This window comes from Styela clava, chromosome 5 (genome assembly GCF_964204865.1).
Source record: "Styela clava chromosome 5, kaStyClav1.hap1.2, whole genome shotgun sequence".
Taxonomy (NCBI): Eukaryota; Metazoa; Chordata; class Ascidiacea; order Stolidobranchia; family Styelidae; genus Styela; species Styela clava.
Genome location: NC_135254.1, coordinates 11,818,445 through 11,842,338, shown reverse-complemented (window position 1 = coordinate 11,842,338; position 23,894 = coordinate 11,818,445). Strand labels below are relative to the sequence as shown.

Sequence of the window (23,894 nt, the reverse complement as noted above, 5' to 3'; positions counted from 1 at the left end):
TGTGCCTTATATAAGTATTGAACTTTTCCAGTGTTTTGGGACCTTAAAAGTTTACTTCTTTTAAATGGTATACGGCTGACTTGTCGCAAGACAATTGCTTTTTTGTAAACTTGACTTGCTTATATCAGACACAGTTTTTTCAGTTCAGCTCAACAATATGAGGTGCTTCCAATTTGTATCACAGAATCAAGCCTAATGTCATATATTACGTTTGAGGAAAGGCATTTCAGACCGAGACTTTATTCAATAACTGCAACCTCAAGCCCAGTGGGGTTTGAGTACTTAAGATGCTCATATGACTTTTCTTCTTAGCTATATCTGCAGTTGCATTATCAAATTAGAGTGCCATCTTTATATCGAAAGCATTGAGGTGAATTTCCTCAGTCATTGGCAATCTTTTGGATGAATGTGTGTAAAAGAAATTTTTTGCTAGGATCATTTGGCCATATTTTCGAATTTGCGTAGAAATTTTGAGCTTGAAACTGTAATTTCTGACTTTTGAGAATTTGAATCCCGAACTAACGAAAAAGGTAAACGATCGCTAAGGTTTTCATTGTCATAAATTTTTCTATATTGTTTCGACCGGTGACCGTACATTTGAACCCATGTACATTTGAACCCATGCCTATATCCACGGGTTCAATCTATATGCGGGTGCTATAACCCATGGGTTAGGGTTAGTATGGGTTTAACTATCCGTGAAACAAAAAAAATTCCATAGGTGCAATAGCATACAGGTGCAGTTGTCATGGGTTCAAATGTACGTGGATTCAAATGTAATGGAACCGTTTCGACCGGCTGTTGAAATATGAAATTCATATCAGTTATTCAAAAAATTGTCCTTGGTTTCCTGGTTCAGTGCACCCAAATTGTAAGCGAACGTGTGTTTAACGAAATGGAAAGCATGTGGGACTGCACACTGACTGTTGGGAGTAGTGGGGGCATCACAAACTAAATGTATATTATCTTCTGCGCCTTGAATATCCGTCTCTGCCTCCGGTTACTTATACCAAAAAGTTCTATGTTTTACAATGTATGGGTGGTGTAATTCAGGGTCCCTGCATCTGTCCTTTTGGTAATTTTTTTTTTGACAATCGGCATATCCCACTGATTTGATTTGCTGACAAAATCATTTAAATATGACACCTGTCTTATCCGTTGGTAAGAATCTTTTTTGTTTTACTTTCAAGAGCATTTTATTCTGGAAATGGGAGTGGCCAAATACAAGTGTCTACATCTGGCAATCTGGAATTAACCGACTGACACAACGATTCCTAAGTTTTCCGTGAATATGGTCTTAAAATATTTTTTCAATTACAATTACACCAAAGTCTTTCAGTGAATGTCCAGATTGGTTAAGGTGAGCAGCGACGACCAGGGATCTGTTTTTTTGAAATTTATACTTCTAATGTACGTATATGTTTGGAGAACCGATATTTTAGATGCCAATGGACCGCATGCCACATTTGTAAGCGTTTTATCAACTAGCCAGTGGTTCTCAACCGCCGGTCCGCCAAATATTTTTCCAATATTAATTTGTTATAAGCAAATTGCAAAATACAATGTATTGACGTCATGTCCGTTAGTTTTATGATTATTTTTTTTAACTCTTATTGATTCGTAGACCGGTATTCGTCTAACAACCATACTTGGTGAGAGGTCCTCTGCCCATTTCAAAACCAGTGGCGTAACAACGCAATGTGGCCCCTGGATCTTTGCGCAAAATGCCGCCCCCTCAACACCGTCGTAAAAGCGGAATAAAATTTAACACAACAGAGGAATTAAAGCAGTGAATAGTAAATTTTATCGAAAGTTCCAAATTCAATGTCTAGTTATCATTGAAGCAAATTCAGAAATTATATCGTCGAAAGATAATGTCTCGACTAAATCACTTTCAATGAGCAGTATTGCTGGCACAGGCAGCCTGCTTTCTCCCATAGTCTATCTCAAGTAAAACTTTATCAACTTCGGTTTGGACTTCGTTATTCGCAGCTTGTGAAAAAACGGCAACAGTGAGGTAAGCTTGAGACTCGTGAATAAATAAGGTGTTGATTCACATAAACGATGTTTGCAAACCACTGCATTACGTCCAGCACTGTAGCGTCATTTTTAAATGTAAAAGCACTTGATTTTACTAGTGCAGTGGTTCTCATCCGGGGGCTCCCTACAGGGGCCACGAAGCAGTTCGAGGGGGGGCCCGACACAAGACTAATAATTTATTATATAGCGACTTCGTTTGCATACTTTCCACGGCAGTTTCATTACCTGGATAGGATTATTTGCGATCACAGGGTCAGGGTGTATTCACTTTCTTGTGCGTGAATTGTTTGATCATAGGTTTCATGGAATTTGAAATCTACCAGAGAAAATATTTCGCCGGTAGGCCGTCTGGTCTAACCTACAGAATGGCAGTTCCTCTCGATTGCGAGATAACCTTCGCTAGCATATTATAGACGCAATTACGAAAATTGATCTACAGTACCGTTTTGGATGAACACATGAAAAGCTGCGTTCCCGGGCCTTCAAGCACAGAAAGATGTACTAACAACAACAACAACAGTTCCGTTGACTTTACCAAAGTAAATTGAGATGTCAGAGTATGTGATTAATGCTGGCGTTGCTCGTGTGTAATGAGCAATAAATCATTACGTCCATCTGAACTCCAAAATACCGCGACAAAAATCACCCCCAGTGAAAGACGTCGGCATCGGTTTCTTTGCTGCCAAGCGAGTTAGATTTGACAGGAAAGCACATTGATTAAGTTCGGGTTTCTGTCAGAGCAAAAGCCAATTTTTCTTACCACAAAAACAAAATTTTTAAACCGTCTTGATGTTGACATTCGTCTAGCTATGAAAAGGACTGCGCCTAATACGATAAACTTCGTCAGACAGTCCTAAGCGCAGGATTCCTTTTGATTGTATACTGGAGAGCGTTTACTTTCTTGTCTGTGGTTTGCTTTTGCATTTCATAATAGGTCGTAAACACATAATACAATCCAACACGTTTCGTTTTTTGGAATGGCGAACACGGAGACCGCGAGTGCAAATAGGCGCTGGAAGGGGGCCACGAGCCATAAAACACCTGGTTTAGACGTATATCTTGTGTAATTTTTTGGATCAATTGGTAAATTAGGTCGTTCAATGTGACTGCCTTGGTTCATTTAAAACGCCTTTCCGCTCCGTTTAAAACGTTTTGTCACATTTTGTCGCCCTCCAGCAACGTGCCGCCCCTGGATTTATCCACAAGATCCAATGGGTATTTACGCCACTGTTCAAACCCTGAACGGTTGGATGTTCGTTAAGTCTATGGCCTCATAACGGCGGCTAACGTCCTAACGGAGGAGTTTGATAGCACAGAGCTAGGGTTTTGTTTTTAGCAATTCTAAAAAACACCCTGTTTTATAACAATGGCTTGTTCTTATTGAAATACCCTTGCATCGCCGTGAAACTACGCCAGAACGTTGCGTTCTGGCAGCCGAATAAGCTGCCGGAATTATATTTTCAAAAATGTAAGTGAAAATCCTTGCTTCGACTTTCAGTTCTATTGCGTACACCTACCGACAAGTTTGTATCTATACCAAAGTCATACGATTTTAACAGGAATATTTATCCGAGATACCAGAGAGACGTTTTGTGTAAGAAAAATCAGGAAACCTTTTTTAATTAATGGTAGCCTTTGGCAAAACAAGTGCGGTACGATAAGGAAGAATATACTTACATCGGCGGCAACCTGATTTAAACGATGAGACAGGCTATGCTTTTTGTAAGACACGTTTGGTGCAATGATGTCAAAACTAATCTGTTATGACCCCATAATAAGGATTTTGAGTTTCTGTATTGACATTTTTCTCATAAAATAAAGGCATTATTACGGTTAAAACTGTTCGGTTGATTCATGCCTAATAAATTTTGAAGGTCCGCCGGTCCGCGAAATTTGTTTTACCGGTCCGCGAACTGAAAAAGGTTGAGAACCACTGAACTAGACGACGTTTTCCGCGTTGCACGTTATATATTGATCAATTTTAAGTTGAATAGATTCGTGTTCGTTCGTCGCTATTTTACTTTCTTTAAAATGTTAGCAGGTGCTGCATGACAGTCTTCCGCATTTAAAAAAAAACTGGATTGTTGCTGACAGGTGCTTCGGGCTTTAGCTTGGCTCTGACTCCCTGCCTCTGAGTGTAGGGCATTTTCGGTAAGCTAATTTAGGTGGATGTGAGAAAATTTCTTTTAATTAATATCTCGTTGTTGTTAAAAATATATTGGTAATCAAAAAAGATTTTATGAAAATTTTGGTGGTCAGTGTAGATTCCCTGGCGTTTCCCTTGTCCAGAAAAATGTACCCAACGTTTTTTTTGTAATTAGGGAAAATTAACTTGGAACACGATTGTATGTATGTATATGCTTAGAATCGCTACTAAAACCTATTAGATTGAGTGCACATGAATAGCAACCTTGTTTCAGTAGAGACGTAAACTGAATTTTATTCTGAGTGATCAACCTAAGGATATTGCTAGTTTTTTTTTACGAAAACACGAGTCAAAACTTCCTTAGCACTTGGTCTCGAAATTGCCTGAGAATATTATATGAACCGAAAATTTACATGAGTATTACAAAGTATATATATATATATATATGTGCATTGTTTAATTCAAATTTAACGCATTACAAACACTCTGTATATGGAGGATAATTAAATGAAAAATATATATTGTTTCCCTACGGCATGCTGATATCAATAAAATTTCGCATCGCGGAAGCTTTAAAATTGTTACAGAATATACTAGGGTAATATTTTCAGGAATGAGGATGTAATTTATCGGCGCGGCCTACAGCCGAAGGGAACCCAGCGGAAATTACAATGTCTGATTGCACAAATGGTTGTTTGTTCTTTCTCGGTTGGATCATATCAAACTTAGATTCATAAATAGAGTTTGTGGACTTATTATAATATACCGATGAAAATGTTGAAGCAAAAGTTTAGAAAGATTAAAATATCAAAATTATGTATATTGAGCAATTATACAAAATCCGTCAACACTTCCGAAGTATTGAATGGTCCTCTAGGACTTTAGAGTTTTTTTTATATAACGTATTTATACGTCTTCCGCTCAGAACAAGGTTTTTGCATAAGCAACCTGAATTTTATTGAAAAAAAAAATAATATTCTCCACAATTATAGGCCAGTCAATTTCGAACTTCCAGCATTTCAAGGTGCCAATGAAGATGAACTGAAGTCGTTAGAAGGCCATTATATTTGATTCTAGTCCAATTTCTTGTCCACCGATTGCTCCCACGCCTTACTCGTCATAACCAAGTCGTATTGCAATGGCTCTTTTCAAGGAAAGAAAAGTAAGCGAAAAGGAATTATCTTGATGTTGTTTTTTAATTTTGTATCAAATTGATAGTCAATTCAATGTGGCCTTCGACGCAAGAAAGCAATATTGTCGGCAATTCAATTGAAAATGAAAGGATTTGTATCAATGTACATCGTACGGCCAAAGATTTTGCAAGTGTTAAATAAGCTTTTCAATGACCATTTCTCAGAATACATAAGAAATTTTTCATATTTGTTTAAACTTCTGCTTAATATGAGCAATCAGAGGAAGTTTTGGGGCAATTCAGATATCCGGCGAAGTTCTTGGAATTGCGATTTCCCACGAAGAAGTTGTTTGTAGACTTTGTGTCGCATGTAACCTTCAACGTAAATACTACCGTTGTTGTGAGACGTAACAAGTTTGATGTGCTATCAGATTTTTGGAAAAGGAGTTTAAAATGGGTCTTTGCACTTTTAGAACTGTGCACAATCATGTGTCATTGGTATGTTTTAGTGGGCACCTTGGGAAGGGCTTTCTCCGCAACTTACTTATTTATTTCATTTTGGATGTTTTAAAAAGTACGAGAATAGATATAAAATAAAAATAGCGCTTAAAGGAAAATATCCCAGAAAAGATGTTAATGAATGAATGTTATGAGTTTAGTAAAATATGAAGCGGTCTATTTCTATTGCTCTATAATATATGATGTGAACACCGTTAAATTAAAACTAGTTTTAGTTAGTTTTTGTGGCATGTAACAGAAAAGTGTAGTTGCAATATACGCAAAGGATTTTCCTCAAGGTTACACGGTTGTCATTACATGATGTCACTATGAATGTATGGCAATTATTTGTAGAAATATATTACCTGCTGATGACACTAAACATGGCTAATTTTGATTTACCTTGTATAAAATTGATCTAGTCCATCAGGCATATTTCGTTGAAATCGAATTGTTTTGGCCATGTTTCATTATTGATTAAATTTGAACTTTCTTTATTTGCGGGAAACTAACTCATACACAATATTAAATTATTTATTTCATTAGCGGTTTTACATTTTTAATCGAATCAAGGTTGCTGTCTACTATTTTTGGTTTGAAATCGCCTACCCAATTAGGTTGTAAGGCCATGATGGAAATAAAATCATGGTGGTTGGATAGTTATAATTCCATATCGCAACTTTGGTTTATGGTAATTTTTGTATTGAAGAAAATTTGTCACTTGTTTATTTGTGTATTATTTTTATCACGAAGGAGGTCTATGCCCTCCTATTCAAGAACGAGGTTATTGTTTTTCTAGTGTTCAATAGCTGGACATTAAAAGTGCCTTCCAAATACTATTACTTTTATTTGCTTTCAACTTTGGTGACCGCAGTTTTGTTTGAATTTAAAAAAATGTTGCCACTTTGCTTTATCTTAATATCTATTACGATTCACCGTTGCGAGTGATTTACCAAGGCATAAAAATATTTCGATTACATTAACTGATTATGACATTGTTTATCAAATAATGTCTACTATTGGCAGAATTTTTTTTTTTATGAATATAAATATATCTACAGTTTCTCAGTGGTTGAAAGTATTGGTTGTATTTATTATTCAATTCTCTTATATATAGATACCTTTTTACACATTGCCATAAGAAATTTATATTTGATAGTCGAAACCAACAACAGAAATGCGGTTTCGACTTACATGTTGGATGTTATTACTAATGTATTTTCCTAGAGGTGAGTTCAATTTCATTTCGTACTATATTTTTGAACAAATCACTATCATTTCACGTTCGAGAATGTGCCTTTTTTGGTGTTTATCAATTTTTTTTGTTCTTCTCTAAAGTAGAAAAATAACAAAGTGACTTGCATGTTCAAATATTTTCAGATATCAACAGCTCCTGTCGAAAACGTGCAGTGGAAGAGGGTCGAAAGTGCAGAAAATCATGCACAGATGATAGCGAGTGTACGTCAAAAGGTGGACTAAAGAAATGCAGATGTGATGGTGCATGTGGTATGACCTGTTTCAATCCAGGTGATTGAATTGGGATCTTTTTAAAGATTCTGATAGATTTGTGATTTTATTCTTCCACGTAAGTGAGAGGCAGACGGAACAAATGCGGGGCAGGTAGAACTGTGGTGCGATAAATGTGTAACAATGGGACAGATTTTTGAATGTTTTCGAATAACGTAAAACTGCTTTAAATATTAAGTTATATATTTTCCATCTTTCGAACACATGTTGCGTAAATTAACTTTCCGATTTTGTTGATTGTTGTTGTACAGTGGCTTACCGTAATGAACCGACAAATTCAATTAATCATTGGAGAATTTTACTTTATTCACATGTATGTGCGTGTTTCATTTCTTCAATCCGAATTTTCAAACTATTTATTTTCATTTCAAGATGCTCCGTGCTTATCAGAACCAGCTGTTATTCCAAACGGTTCTAGAACTTGGAACAAACTTACTATGGGAGGGAAGGCAACTTACCGATGTAACACTGGGTTTATATTAAAAGGCGATTTTAAAACCGTTTGCTGTGCTGACAAGGAATGGCACGGTCCACCACCTACATGTGAAGGTAAGAATCGCACGAAACAACACATTATGAGTTATGATACACCACTTGTATCATTTCCGCGATATAAACTAATTATCAACCTGAAAAATTGGAAATAATCGATATCACTAATATTTGCTTCCTATGCTTCCATTTCAGCTGGATGTTTGTTACCATCAAACATGGGAAATTCGTTTCCTAATGTTTTAGAAGAAACTGCAGAAGTTGGTGAAGTAATTCCTTTCATGTGTAATACAGGTATGTTTTCAGATATTGAAACTGTATGTACTCATGTAATGTGAAGTTTTGCCTTGTGAAATAACTCAAAGACCCCGAATAAACCGAAGTTAAAAGACTTTGCATGTTTATTATAAACTCTATCTCAAATCTACAAGACCGATATGAATTACATTATTTTTGCGTTTATGATGTCACAATCCCCACAATCTTTTCAGTGCTGATTGCCAACTTAAACTTTCCATAGACTATAGCTTACTTGGAGTTCAGAAGACATTTATCGAAATGTTTTGAGCAACACATTGTTATCTTTATAAAACAAAAAGAGCAATTGCACTCTTATTTCCGCAAATTTGTGGCATTTTATTGTGTAGTAAAGTTCAGTAATGCAGCAACTTCGTCATCAAACTTTATTTTTTTAAAGGAAACGCAGAGCTCAATTTGTTCCTCATTTTTTTATATGACGGGATTGATGCATTACAGGTTATCATATGACCGGTGAAGGCGATCGAACTTGTCAAGTAAATGGTCAAATGTCCCGTGCGGAATATTCGTGTAGTATTCAAGTATGCGACACTCCACCAACAGTTAGTAATGGACACATAAGCATGGAAACTTCATTTACCTTTGGATCAACTGTAAAGCTAGTTTGTAACACCGGTATTTCTATTAAAACAATAAACATGAAAATATTCAAGCCAGCATTTGTTAGGGTTATTATTGCCACTTTTATGAATTACTCATACTAAATATTAATATACTTTTCTGTTTCGTTGCTGTATTTTTTTTAGGCAAACATATTAATCCGAGGGAATAATATACTTATGTTTTCTTTTAATTAACGAGGGTATGAACCTGAATCAGAAGTCACCACCCTTCAATGTCGTGCCGGAGCTTTTAATTCTGCTAGTGGAAAATGGTCACCTGCCGATCATTTTCCAGAATGCACAGGTAAACAATTTTTCGCTAAAACTTTAAACTATACAGCAAAATACTATATATACTCGTAGGATTATATATAACCTGACACCTCAAGAATTGCATTCAGCAGTTTGGCTTTTATTGACAGGCAGTAATGATTAGGGTAAGCTCACGAAAAATTATCAGACGCACCGCATTGACATGATTTATACAGGTATTTCTCACAGCACGATTTCCTAAAGACTTCAAATCCGACCCCACTGTAGTCAGGTAGAAGCTAAGAAATAAAAATTCCGGCACATCAACACTTCACAAATATAAATATCAAGAACTAAAAAAATGTGTTAACTATGCTTTTTATATCCAATAAAATCATATGTATATTTCTTCAGCGGTAAAGTGCGGTTATCCCCGTGATCCAAAAAACGGCCGAGTATTGCATAGAGACGGTAATTGGGAATATGGAAATCGAATTACGTACAATTGCAATACTGGTTATAAATTAATTGGGAGTGATATAGCAAGCTGCGGAGCTGATGCAACATGGGGTGATTTGCCGTTTTGCGAGAGTAAGTTTTTTCTATGACATTTAATTTCAATTATTTTTCTATGTTGATGCAGAATTTGTTTTCTAGTACGATAGCAAAATACCATCGTGTCGGTGCCCCCCCCCCCCTTTGAAATGTAAAAAAAATAAAATCATTTTTCTGTATCCTACATAGCAATTTTCCGTAGCTTGAAATGCTTTTTAGACCCCCAAGACTACTAAAAACACGCCTATTCCAGCGTTCGATTGGACCCGCTAGCAGTTTCGATCTAACTTGGCAAAATTTTTTTTTTTATTTAACCGCCCCCCTTTGAAAATTTCTGGCTAGGCCCCTGATTGAATGCATATAATTACGACCTTGGGATTTGTCAGCTTAAGACAAATCCCACGCACTTGAAATTTTTAAGATATCACTGTTAAAAAAAAAAAAAAGCGTTGCGTTAAAATACCAAAGAGCACAACCTGCAAATGAGCAAAGTATTCAATCCATGACCGTTACGAGCATATTTAAAATGTCTTGATTTATTAATTTAATTGTGTTCGATGTAACCTGCTTTTGTATCGACTAAAAATATAAAAGCTTTGCTCCTCTATAATGATGGGGACAATGTATCCTAAAATGCGTGGAAATGTATCCTACGTCTTGTATAGATTCGTATTTCCCGATAAACTACAAAATTTGTCAAAGGCGACCTAACAAAGCGCTCAAACTTTTGCGATTTACAATGTCTAAAAAGATTTTTCTTGTACGGCATTTGTTGCATCATGATCATGTTTTATTATAGTCGATCCTAACTGTGGTTTTGAAGAGTTTTCTGAACCTACATGTGGCTATTCAAATCCATATCCACGATGGGAAAGAATATATACCTCATCACAATACGATGGAATCCCTGGTAAGTCGGCTAATTTGTCATTTCATAATCTAATTTAGCATTATATACTCGAGTTTACTCAATAGTGTTGATAACGTTCCATACGTATTCAACCAAAATATGCATATAGCGCCATATCTTATACTTATACATGACATTGGATTTTGTGTGCGTATCACTCAAATGGCTATATATATATATATATATATATCAAACCTCTATACATACGATATGCATATGACATTGACTTTTCTATGTTAATCTTTTTAACGGCAGTAGACTATGTGATATGACTTGATATGGCTCCTGTTGGAATATAACATAATATATGCACAGGGCATCAATTGTGTCTGTATATGCCTATTGCATTTACTCGTTATGTATATGAGGTGGCAGTATCTATATATGCATATTTTGGCTGTAATTGTATATCATGTTACCAAATCCACTTAATTTACATGCAAGGTGATCTTGTGCATGTAATTAAATGACAAAATAATTGGTCTATTTGCACCATCACACACTAACCGAACGTTTTGTTCTCAAAAACTTGTTTATAATAGTATGACTTCTTTGATTATTCGTTTCAGGTTACATTATTCGTGCTACCACAAGTGGAACAGAATTGATATCAGCTGAAATACCTGATGACTGGAGTTCCGGGAAGATGTGCTTACAGTTTCGTTACAAGTTGTTAGGCAAATCAAGCCTACTGACTATATCATCAACGTAAAATATAATTTCCTATTCGTTTAGGCTTCTAGAGCAGTGGTTTCCAAACTTTTTAGAGTTGGGACTCACTATTTATTACCACAGCTTATGGCGACCCATTTAACTTTTTATTACATAACACAGCGATGGCTAATCATTGCAAAACTACCGCGTTTCCTCGAAAATAAGATCTGGCCTGAAAATAAGACCTAATTAATAACTTTCACAGATTAGAATTCAAATCTTTTGTTTTTTTGAAGATTTTACGTATTCGTGTCGCCACCGATCCTAATAACCAGTTTAATTAATCAAAGCTTTCTACATCTTTTCGGGACCAACTAAGATTCCTTTTGCGACCCACCGACCCATAGTTTGGAACCGCTGTTCTAGAGTATTCCTAATTATTCTAAATCACAAAACTATTAATATTCTCTTGTTTAAATGTAGTCTTCTCATCCTTGCCCCTGATTATAAATCTACCCAAAGCATTCAACAAATGGGGTATATTGTACCCACTCAAATTTTTATACACATTTCCTCTTAAATCATCTGGCAATGTACATTGGTTTACTTTTAGGTCAACCCCGTTCACTGCATTTTGGAGAAATCACATCAATGAGGCGAGAAACACTTGGTTGGATTCTCTGGTGAACATTGATTCATCAACATCTATCCAATACAAATTTGAAGCGAATCAACCAACAGTTGAATTGGATGATGTTCAAGTAAAAAAAAGCGGTTGTTGTGAGTAAATGTCCTTACGAATGTTCATACAAAAAAAAAATCGATGAATATACACTGCAACATCTATATTTATATCACTCGAATCGGGTGTTTATTGGCATTTTTGCTGAGCTGAAACCATGTTCCTGTCATTTAATTTTCGTTATTTATCGCAGAACTACCTACATATATATATATATATATACCGTGTATATAAAACATGTATCTACCTGAATATAAGTTTTAATAGATATATGCCAAAATCAATAAAGTTGATGGAAATGAAATCACTAAAGTTTGTGGAAGCAAATCCTAGCAAGATTGTGTGCATTCAAAGAGATACCGCATGATGTAAAAAAAGTTCAGAGACAACTGATTCTCAGACAACATATGGCATCGATTGCAGGAACGTGTAAATGTAGAAATTATATAATATGAACCCCTGGCAAAAGTGGCAAAAATGAAATTTTAATAAGTAAGTGATAAAAGACGGTAATATTTCGAAAATATTATTTCTTGTTTTCAGTTGAACATTGTAAGAGTGACACTTGTCAAAATGGCGGATCCTGCGTGAATAGAGCAAACGATTACACATGCTTCTGCACAGTTGATTTTGAAGGAAAAACATGTGATAAAGGTTATCATTATTCAGTACTATCAATGCAATATGCTCAAAATTTTTTCATTAGATTCAGATTCATATTCAATTTTCTGTGTTTCACAACTCAGATTTGAAATGCGTCGAACCAGTCGAATTGATTCAGAATGGTCGATTGTTACGCAACAATACTGGCACTCATAATCTGTATATTCCTGGAACAACTGTTACATATGGCTGCAACGCTAAGTTTAAAATATTTGGCAAAAATGATATTCAAACAGAAGAAACAATTACTTGCACAAATGATAGTTGGGGAGGTGACAGTTTCTGGCGAAAAATGGCCAGGGACATTAGATGCATATGTAAGTATAATGATGAAAAACCTAAAACACTCAAAAATTAATTATTAAATACAACATATAAAAAATGCATGTTTTTACCAAATGTTTACGAATGTCACTCTGTGACTATAATGTATAAAATGTAAGTTACTTTTCAAAAACTACCGTGTTTCCCCGAAGATAAGACCGGGTCTTAATTATATTCCATTTTAAAAAATACCACTAGGGCTTATTTTGGGGGGATGTATTTTATTTTCAATTCAAAAAAAACAAAATTTCAAAGTAGAGAATTGGAAGGTTTTCAAATATACAGAATATAAAATTCGATACCCATTTATTTATAAATAACAATTTTTTATTTAAAATGAAACTGCTAAACATAGAGTATTTAAAAATGACCATATTATCATCAACAACTGGAATGTCTTGCAATTCACTAGATTTGTAAATTATACTGAAGTTTCCATTTAATTGATTTTTCTTTCTATAGACTAGATCAGGGTGGTCCGAGATTGTCGGCCTCGTAGGCCACGCTATTATTTTTGTATTGTACCAGGAATAGGCAAACAGTGAAATACCAACTTTTATTGTCCAAACACATTGATTATTATTTGTCATTTATCATGCTGAACCAAGCAAAAACCACCAAAAAACTAATTGAAACGTGAAAAATCTCACTATATCTACATTTAGTGTAAGATTTCCAACTCTTCATAACGTAGAAAGTGCCATAAGGAGAAAGTACCATTTTAAATTGTCACCGAAACAACTTGCAGACATTTAAGCAAGCATTGTGGTATTTTCCCTCTCACATCTATAGCCATAAATCTGTTGGAACTGGTCAGCTTTCATTTCAAACTCATGTTTACAAAATAATTCACAAATAACTGCAGATTGATTTATTACCGAATCTTACCAAATTTGAGATACAGGGCTAATTACTACATTTTCTTACATATAGGCAGCATTCTTTGTGATACTGTTTAAGCTTATTGCAAAAAAACATCCGACAGGAATTACGGTATATTTGACGGCCATTTACATTAATATTTACCAGTTTTCAGACATAGCCAACCTAGGCTAATAGAGCCCTATTCGATTTTAGTTTACTATGAAGTCTATATTGTTATCATATAATCTCGTCCAAAAAATAGACAGCCAGTTAACAACTTAGACTAGCCAAGCACATTATTCAACTTCGCTAGTTGCCTCAGCTGGCCACAACACTAGTCAATTCAGTGACATTAGTGATGTAACAATATGTCAAAAGATTTTTCTGGTCAATTTTATGACGAAACAACGCCAAATGCATTTTTTTACCTACGCTCAAAACCGACGCGGGCCACAGATAATGAAGCGGCGGTCCACATGTAGCCCAGGGGCCTGGGTTTGGACCACCCTGGACTAGATCATAAAAAATCCTGCTATTGACTAGTACATATTTCAAAGGGAGGGCTTATATTAGAATCATTTTCAAAATTAAGGATAGGTCTTATTTTCAGGCTAGGTCTTATTTTTGGGAAAACACGGTAGATTACAACTTTTATATACGTACTGCATTTGGACAGTGACCATATAGTATCTTGGAAATAATGGTATGTAAGACCTGTTACGTTGCGCCTCATGCCTCTGGAACTTGCTTGTATTGATTTGTTTTCTTATTTAACCATTTCAAAACCATCATGTCGGTTTGACTTAATTGGTTACTAAATTGATGTTACGAGACAATATGAGGACGACAATGATACATTATGCTGTAAATTCCCCCAAACATTATCATAAGTTAAAAATATAGTTGATTCACATTAATTTACACATTAATATAAACTCGACCCGTTTACTAGATATATGTGGATTGAAGTTGATAAATGTGCAATATTATATTAGCATGTTTAATTGGTATCACTGGATCATTTACTAACTTCACGATGTGAAATAGGATCAATGTAATAATGTGTAAAACTGGTATCACAACATTTACAGATAAAACTTGCACAAACCCACCAATTGGATCTCGTCAAAAGCTTATTGAGGAAATCAAGCACTCTTGGAAAGTTGGAGAAGTTGCATCAATTGAATGCAAAGAAGGATATGAATTTGTCTCCCGTAATCCAACAACTACATTGACTTGTGGAAATGATGAACAATGGATTGGAAGTGTTACAGAATGCACAGGTCATATCAATAATTCATTTGTACTTGTCAAGTATCCACAGAGCAAATTATTTTTACCTTATGGAATTTATTTTCATCACAAGTGCTTTTCATATTTATATCTTGATGCACAAATTATTACTTCAGCTATAAAGCTGAGTTAGAAGAACTTGTGGAACTAAAACTTGTCACCAAAATAAAAAGTAAGAACATACGGTAATACTCCAAGCTATCAAGCAGTAACTGTATGTACAATATAATATTGTACAGATTAATCACAAAAACTATTTTATCACAGACGCCACATGCACAGAACCGACTAAAGAAGTTCCCAACGGATATCGATCATATAAGAGTTGGAGGTGGTTTATTACACCCCTATCTAAAGCAACATATACTTGCGATGAAAACTATAAAGCATTGGGATATGAAGAAATTAAAACTACAATAAAGATAACTTGCACTTGGGACTGGTCGTTATTCAAAAGCATGTGGATTCCTAGTGTGAATAGCATAGGCTGCACCGGTTTGTATTCACTTTGTACTTCAACAAAATCATTTTTGTGGCATTTTCTCTCTTTTAGTGTCGTGGCATGTTCATGCCGTAGATGAAATCATGATCTTTATAAGTAATCTCCATCTGTTCATTTTTGAAGACATTTCATTATTTGAATTGGAATTATTTTTAAATATTAGATATATCGAGTACTCTTTTCATTATACAGATATAGTTTGTCCAAATCCTAACGTCGGTCCTCATCAGGTTTTAACCTCAAGTAGGTATAAATGGAAAGTTGGATATGTTGCAGAGTATGAATGCGATATGGGTTATGAATTTCCTCCCGACAATCCAATAACATCAATTACATGCCGAAAAGATGAAACATGGAGTGGTGAAGCATCAGATTGCCAAGAAAGTAAGCTAAGCATCAGTCTAAAATTAGAATGCTGTAATTGAGTGTATTGTTGATTGCACACTTTAAATTAAACATAAACACTCGCCATTAAAGTATGCTTGTGATCCTTTTTTTAATTTTATTAGAATGTGGGTTTAGATTGCTCCATTTTTGTTATCACCTGAACTTAAATTATATTACCGGTATTTCATTTTCATTCCGCAATTTTTAAAAATGAGGACAAAAATCATTTTTCGGTTTTAAATTTTAGATGTGAAATGTACAAATCCTCGCAAAGTCGTCATAAAGAATGGATATCTTCAAGCCAGGTCATCGGGGCCATTCTTTCCTGGTGCTTCTGCCACAATTTTCTGTAAGAGGAATCATAAGATTTCAGGCCAGCGAGGCATAGTTAGATCAAGGGATTCAGTATGTTTTGAAAGGCCTGAGCCACAGATAGGAAGTGAATGGAGTTTGCATTTGGTCGAATGCGAAGGTTTGTTAACACATTTGCATTATTTGTTTGTGATATGTTACATGTACAAGTTTTTGATAATCAAGTCTAGGAAAATGGATGCAGAAACAAAAATCATTCATTGGCTAAGTAGAGATCGCAAGTTTCATTTCAGAGTAAAACAGAATATATTGATATTGCATATATAATTATATGATGTATAAGAATATAAAGTATCTAATCACTTTTACTGCAATGAGCCTTTGCGTGGAAATTTTTCTGAACAATATCATTCACAATTTTACTAAGTTTATAAGAGAGTTTGCGGTTCAGTTCATAAAGTTTTGTCAGGAATGCGATAAGTATTATACAATAATGTATTTTATTGGTCCATTTATATTCTTTTCTATTTCAATATCAACAAGAGATATAAAATTTTTTTCAACTTGTCCAGTCGTCATTTGCATCTAATCAAAATAAAAAATTTTGAAAGTTATAAAACTAAATTAACCTTATAACAATACTAGTGGATTCAGCGAGAGGAAGTATTTCTGTTTAAAAAATTAACTGTAATAATTTCAGAAATATTATGCGGACTTCCTGCAGTTCAAACAAATCATGTCGAGCCACAAAACAAAAGGCGTTCGGTTGAATACATCTACACTCACACTTACAATTTATATCACCTAAATCATCTCCACCCCTGTGTGAGAAATTTTCTCATACAGATAATTAATAACTATTTCAAGACTTACCTTATGACTAAAACCAGAATTTCATAGAAATTAGATTTTAAACATAAGAATGAAAATTAGTTGCCTTAAGCTCACTTAAGTATATTTTTGATTTCCCATGATTTGCTGCAACAATTTCTTTTTGTTTGTAACAGTTTGTAATTGTAATAAATGCATTTGGGTTTCTCAACATTGAAATTTGTCTTCTTTAAATTTGCCTTCTATACATTTTTCTGTTATAAATGATCACAAAAGCTTTGGAGTTTTGTGCAAGTTAAATATTTGTTATGGCAATGATGTCTGTTTTGTTTGGTCATTTATATAACTTTCTATGTCAATATTGAATTGAAAAAAAATGAATTTCTCTCCTTATTTCTCTCTGCATATTTTTTATTTAATGAAAAGCATTCTAAAAATCTATTTGCTTGCTCTGAGTATACTTAAGTATACTTATCACCGTCCATGCCTTGCTGCAATAATTTATCATTGTTTAGAAAAGTTTTAAATATTTTATTGCAACTCCAGACAAACTCCAATTTCCAGAATCGGATTTTAGTGCGCAAGAGATTAGGCACGGTTAAGGCTACATAAATAATTAATATAATCGGGGAAAATGTTTGTTCCACTGATAGCCAGAAATGAAAGAATATTTAGTACGTATGGAATAAAAATCACTAATAAAAGAGGACTATCAAAATTAAGAGCCACTGTCAAACATGCACTCGTCATGTTTATCTATCTAATGAAAATAAAACAAAACTATGTATTTCATGAATGAGGAAAATTTTTCGAAATAAGTTCAGTATGGAAGCTTTGCTTAATGCCATACTAGTGGACTTAGCATTTGAAATATTGGGGAGTTTCAATACTTGAATAATTAAAAAAATACCTTGCTATTACTTTAGAAATATTATGCGGACTTCCTCCAGTTCAAAATAATCACATTAAGCCGGAGCCCACACATTGGTCAGTAGGATACATCCACACTTACACATGCAAACCTGGATACATTTTTCCTCTCAACGTTACCGGAAGAACAAGCGAGTGCAGTTCAGATGGAACTTGGTCAGATCCGCCACTGGATTGCATTGAAGGTTTTGTAAAATATATTTAATAAGCTAATATTCTATTTACGGTATATATTTTCGTGTGTTTCGATTGAACTTTCCTATATAGGTATGCACATTTCCGATTCAAGAAATGTTGGCTATCAATATATTTTTATATAACCTTGCTTGAAACTTTTATGGATCTTTGTTTAATAGCAGAATGACTTGCATATGCTATAAATATATTACATATATTTTTGATTTCAGATACGAGATGCAAAATTCCTCATGGATTCGATATTTCCAATGGAGTAGTAGAAACCGCAGACATTGATACATTCTATCCCAATTCAACAGTAAGAATCACGTGTGACACAAATTACCTAATTGCTGGCAGGGACAACATTACGGTTTATTCTGATATTGTTTGTACGAAAAGGCAGGGGGAAAACATTGGAAGTGATTGGTTGCCAAATATCTCAGACATCATTTGTGAAGGTTTTCTTAAATATTATTGTTAATTTTTTTTGTAATAATTTGTAATAATTTTCTGCTCTGAGTATACCTAAGTATATTTATCACTGTTCATGCTTTGATGCAATAATTTACCATCGTTCGGAACAGTTTTAAATATTTTATTGCAACTCTAGACAAAATTCAAATTCCAGAATCGGAATTTTAGGCAAGGGTTTAGGCACGGATCAGGCTAAATAAATAATCAATATAATGGGGGGAAATGTTTGTTCCACAGATAGCCAGAAATGAAAGAATATTTAGTATGTATAGAATTAAAATACCTAATAAAAGAGGACTATCAAAATTAAGAGCCACTGTCAAACATGCACTTGTCATGTTTATCTATTTAATGAAAATAAAACAAAATGATGTATTTCATGAATAAGGAAAATTTTTCAAAATAAGGTCAGTATGGAAGCTGTGCTTAATGCCATGCTAGTGGACTTAGCATTTGAAATATTGGGGAGTTTCAATACTGGAATAATTAAAAAATACCTTGTTATAACTTTAGAAATATTATGTGATGCTCCTCCAGTTCAAAATAATCACGTTGAGCCGGAGCCCACACATTGGTCAGTAGGATACATCCACACTTACACATGCAAACCTGGATACATTTTTCCTCTCAACGTTACCGGAAGAACAAGCGAGTGCAGTTCAGATGGAACTTGGTCAGATCTGCCACTGGATTGCATTGAAGGTTTTGTAAAATATATTTAAGCTAATATTCTATTTAAGGTATATATTGCTGTGTGTTTCAATTGAACTTTCCCATATTGGTATGCACATTCCTGATTCAAGAAGTTTTGTTATCAATATATTTTTATATAACCTTGCTCGTAACTTTTATGGATCTTTGTTTAATAGCAGAATGACTTGCATATGCTATAAATATATTACATATATTTATGATTTCAGATACGAGATGCAAAATTCCTCATGAGTTCAATATTTCTAATGGAGTAGTGGAACCCACAGACATTGATACATTCTATCCCCAATCGACAGTAAGAATCAGGTGTGACAAAAATTACATAGTTGCTGGCACAGACAACATTACAGTTTATACTGATATTGTTTGTACGAAAAGGCTGGGGAAAAACATTGGAAGTGATTGGCTGCCAAATATCTTAGACATCATTTGTGAAGGTTTGTTTGAATAATATTGTTAAATTTTTTTGTAATATCATTTACCGTACTCTCAATACTATGCTAAACTATGCTAAAGAAGTTATTGCAATATTGGGTTAAATAGGTTAATAATGAGCCAAGTTATATTTCAGAAATCGTAATGCAAGGGTTGCCAAACTTTTGTCATTCGCGGGCCAAAATTAAAGGTTGCAAGTCATTGGCAGGCCGCACATATTTTTAGAAAATTGAAAATTGAGGTAATGGCCAATGAATCACATTTTTTCAGACAGATTTCAGTTAAATTTCAAGCAGCGTGCGAAGACATTTGAATATTTTCTGCGCCATCAAACCATTTGCACTCAGCATCAACCTTTTTTTGTTCTGTTGCCATTTGTCTAATTAAAATCAATTTTTTAAGCTTGTTAAATGAGTGATCGTGAATTATATACTTGTTAGGTTATAAAAAACAAATTCTGTTACGTAAAGAATATAATCGTCAATACAGTCATTTTGTTAATATAATTCAGTGGAGCTTCGTGGGCCTTAGTTTGCCGACCCCTGCCGTACTGTATGAAGAAAGCTTTTTGATAATTTATCGCTAAGTTTAATGATTCACTGACTGAGGATTATATTTCAATGCAATATCATCAAATTCACGAATAAGATTGTTTTGCAGAGATTGTTTGCAAAAACCCGCCAATGAATGAAAATCATTATAATAAGACTGCGAAGCAGTCATGGAAAGTAGGTGAAACATACACCTATGAATGCAAACAAGGATATGTTTCTGCACCGCATGCTACAACCACAAATAAATGCAGTGAAAATGGAAGTTGGACTGTGACTTATCCTACTGATTGCGTGGAAGGTATTTTATGCTGAAATTCGACTGTTATCTACCTAAGTTAATTCATGTTTGTGAGGATCAAACTTAACTATGGATATTAATTTAAAATCATCTGTCCGATCATATAGTCTAGGATGTACTTTTTCTAAATGATGAAAGGGAAATTAGTGAATCGGACTAACCACCCTCATAAATATTTTCAAAAAATAAAAGGTTTCGAGTGAGCTAATATCAGTACATAAAAAAGACGACTGTTTCAATGATCTTGAGGTGCTGATGAGTTTGAATTCGATTGTTGTGTAGATTGCGGAGAAAATCCCAACAACAACAATTTAGTAAATCGATCCATTTCGTGTCCAATAATAATAATAATATATGTGAAGAGTTTACATGCTCGTATCGCCAATCCAGAAGAGACAAGTTGAAGTACAACTATACGAATACTAAAACAAGCCATACAACATATTAGGTGCAGTGACAAAAATGCTTGTGCATCTTCTGCAGTGACTTTTGATGTAATATGTTTTGTTGTAACTGTATTCAAGAAATTTAAATTTCATAAAACCATCAGTGGTCGTTTTTTTATATTAAAGAAATTTTTTTTATTGCAACCAGAATTATTTTTAGATATGTCATGTGGAGAACCTCCTTTGATCAAGAAAAATTCTGAACGAATAATACCAGTAAATACAGAAAACAGACAATTTTTACCGGGTGAAATTGCAATGTACAGATGTAAGGATCATTTTTATCTCAACAACACAAAGGAAAATGTACAGAATATTTCTTGTACAAAAGTCGATTTTGGAAGTAAATGGAAACCAGAACTAACAAGATGTAGACGTAAGAATTAAATAAATCATAACACAATTAATATAATTAAACACTAGAGAGCAATGAACAGATACATAAACATGAAGGTATATGTACTGATAAACGTGCTGTTTTGGAGAACTCCTTGCTTGACCAGATCATTAGTAAAAAATATATGTGATGGCGCATTTTAAAAATTCTCTCAAATACTTAGTGGATTTGAAAGCTCAGGTGAGGGTTAAAAAAATGTGTTTTTCAATACTTCTCATACACTGATGCACACGAAGTTCAACATGAAAAAAATTATTTTCTGTAGAATTAGATTCAGAAGTCTGTAATGCAATCTAAAACAGATTGAGATACCTTGGACTGGATAATCAATTTGCATTTTTAATCTAAAAAAAAATTGTCTCTTGTGATATTTATCGGCAGTGAGAGTTAACTACCGAGTAAGAGTTTGAACCACTTACGTTACAACTTTTTTGTCAACTTCCACATTTGTTGTTACAGCAATCAAATGTCCAAGGATTGAGGAAACGGAAGGATTATCTTTTACTTATAATGATGAATCTCGAAAATTTGATACAATTGCAACATTCTCATGTGAACCGAATCATGTTCTGGAAGGCCACCACACATTGCAATGTTTGAAAACTGGGAAGTGGTCAGGCCCATTTCCTGTATGCAAGTGTAAGAATTTTTGCCATTTACATCGAACTAGTGCAATGTTATAGTGCATGTACGACAAAGAAACTATTAAACACTGATAAACCTTATTTTAAATTGGAGTCGAAAATATCTGGTGTGGCGCCTACAAAACAAACTAAATTACCACACATTTCTCTAGTTAGTCGTTCATTTTGGTTAATTTTAGTAAAAAGTTAATGATTGCTCCAGTCAAGTTCGATATCAGTAAATTTCACACAGCATGTTATTGAAAATAGTCTTCGAATAAAAATTGTAGTTTGTTCTCTGGCATATAACAAGAATAGGAGAAAAAGACCACATTTTAAAATAATACAATTTTCCTTATTGTCCTCCAACTTCGTATACAAACAATTTTATTATATCTCACCTGTTTCAGATGTTGAACCAAAGCCACCAGTTAATAACACTAAAGGTAATTCATTTTTTGTATTACCAAAGTTTTATTCGATAACAGTTACCATAAAACTTCCGTAGAATAGATGATATCAAGTCCAATTGACTGAGTTCAATATTTTAAATATATTGCTTTAGTTTTAATACATGGTACGCTTTCACTCATATTTGAGCTTTGCAAACATAGTTTTCCTCGTAATTTTTTCTCCCTTCATCATTTATTCACTATGTATAAATAAAAAACGTTTGAAACTAAATAAACTCAATGAACCAGAATAGAATGAAAAAAACAATTCAGGTTAATCTGAAACATCAATAAAAATATAAAGCTACCGCAGAGGTGCATCCAGACACAATTACATTGGTTCTCCAACAACAAAAACAACTAGCACAACAACAAAGATAAGCACAACTCTTGCTAGTATTTCAACAATTGCTACAACAATAACATTTCCAACAACAACAACATCAACTACCACTACAGAATCCTCCACTTCTACATCTGAATCAATTACAGGTTAAAATAAGACAGCCGTGCGATTTTTTACAGTCGGATTCGATTTCATGTTCTTATTTGATACAAGCAATGATTTTGATGTGTTTGATGTGTTTGAGACGGATGAATGGCTACTGCAATGACGTAAAAGTCGTCAAGAAATAGCATGCCAAACAATTTCGTAACAATAAACCGCTATTTGTTTTATTCTAGATTTCAATACTCATATTGATATTCACTAAACAACTTTCTTCAAATAAAGTTGCAAACCTGTCCTTGTACCGGAGGGGGGAATTAGTATTTTTACTAGGAATTATCTCATGATTTTTTGCTGAGTGATTTCGCTACTACGTTCAAAATAGTTTATCGATTATACTTGAGCAAAAGCTTGTTACTAATTTTTTATATTTCAATATCATTTTCTCTTTGCAACAATCTTTCCACGAATATTGCCCTGGGAACGTGATTGAAAGCATTTAAATAATAAATGAACCACATAGCCATGCATTTTCTAAAATTTTAAAACTTTCACAATTATTGCAATGTTTATTTCACCGAATGGAATACATTTGGTCCACAAGAATGAAAAAAAAACATCCGTAGGTCCACTTTTTGTTCAATAAACAAATATATATATATATTGTTCATTGACCATTGCGGTTACTATTTCAAATTTTAGAGTGTGTGGATATTCAAAGTGAATGTCCGGGATGGGGGAAAGCCTATTGTTACCGCGATTTCATGATTGCAAACTGCAAAAGGACATGCGGCTTATGTTTAGGTGAGTGCTACTGATCGAACCCAGTTTGCTCCCCAGCTTTTCATTTTAATGTCCAAATTTAGAGGGTGGTGGATATTTTGCTATTAGCACCGAAT

At 34.2% G+C, this 23,894-nt stretch overlaps 1 protein-coding gene across 11 annotated transcripts in view; it reads left to right on the top strand.

Moving 5' to 3' along the window:
• The first annotated feature begins 6,893 nt into the window (after positions 1–6,893).
• Positions 6,894–23,894, top strand: part of LOC120344140 (complement receptor type 1-like) — a 41,696-nt gene continuing 24,695 nt past the window's right edge. For 4 of the 11 annotated variants that reach the window (XM_078112547.1, XM_078112550.1, XM_078112546.1 and 1 more), the window contains exons 1-25: positions 6,896–7,045; positions 7,197–7,343; positions 7,716–7,892; positions 8,031–8,129; positions 8,592–8,768; positions 8,955–9,059; positions 9,422–9,598; positions 10,362–10,472; positions 11,042–11,180; positions 11,740–11,906; positions 12,412–12,522; positions 12,615–12,848; positions 14,811–15,002; positions 15,280–15,507; positions 15,707–15,898; positions 16,149–16,373; positions 17,971–18,159; positions 18,382–18,612; positions 19,142–19,330; positions 19,549–19,779; positions 20,438–20,629; positions 21,236–21,451; positions 21,932–22,111; positions 22,506–22,541; positions 23,698–23,799. In XM_078112547.1, coding sequence (XP_077968673.1) covers positions 6,994–7,045; positions 7,197–7,343; positions 7,716–7,892; positions 8,031–8,129; positions 8,592–8,768; positions 8,955–9,059; positions 9,422–9,598; positions 10,362–10,472; positions 11,042–11,180; positions 11,740–11,906; positions 12,412–12,522; positions 12,615–12,848; positions 14,811–15,002; positions 15,280–15,507; positions 15,707–15,898; positions 16,149–16,373; positions 17,971–18,159; positions 18,382–18,612; positions 19,142–19,330; positions 19,549–19,779; positions 20,438–20,629; positions 21,236–21,451; positions 21,932–22,111; positions 22,506–22,541; positions 23,698–23,799 — 4,099 coding nt within the window. In that variant the 5' untranslated portion in view covers positions 6,896–6,993. Of the gene's footprint in view, positions 7,046–7,196; positions 7,344–7,715; positions 7,893–8,030; positions 8,130–8,591; positions 8,769–8,954; positions 9,060–9,421; positions 9,599–10,361; positions 10,473–11,041; positions 11,181–11,739; positions 11,907–12,411; positions 12,523–12,614; positions 12,849–14,810; positions 15,003–15,279; positions 15,508–15,706; positions 15,899–16,148; positions 16,374–17,970; positions 18,160–18,381; positions 18,613–19,141; positions 19,331–19,548; positions 19,780–20,437; positions 20,630–21,235; positions 21,452–21,931; positions 22,112–22,505; positions 22,542–23,697; positions 23,800–23,894 lie in introns of all 11 variants that reach the window. The other 7 variants (XM_078112543.1, XM_078112544.1, XM_078112545.1 and 4 more) reach the window with 4 other exon arrangements.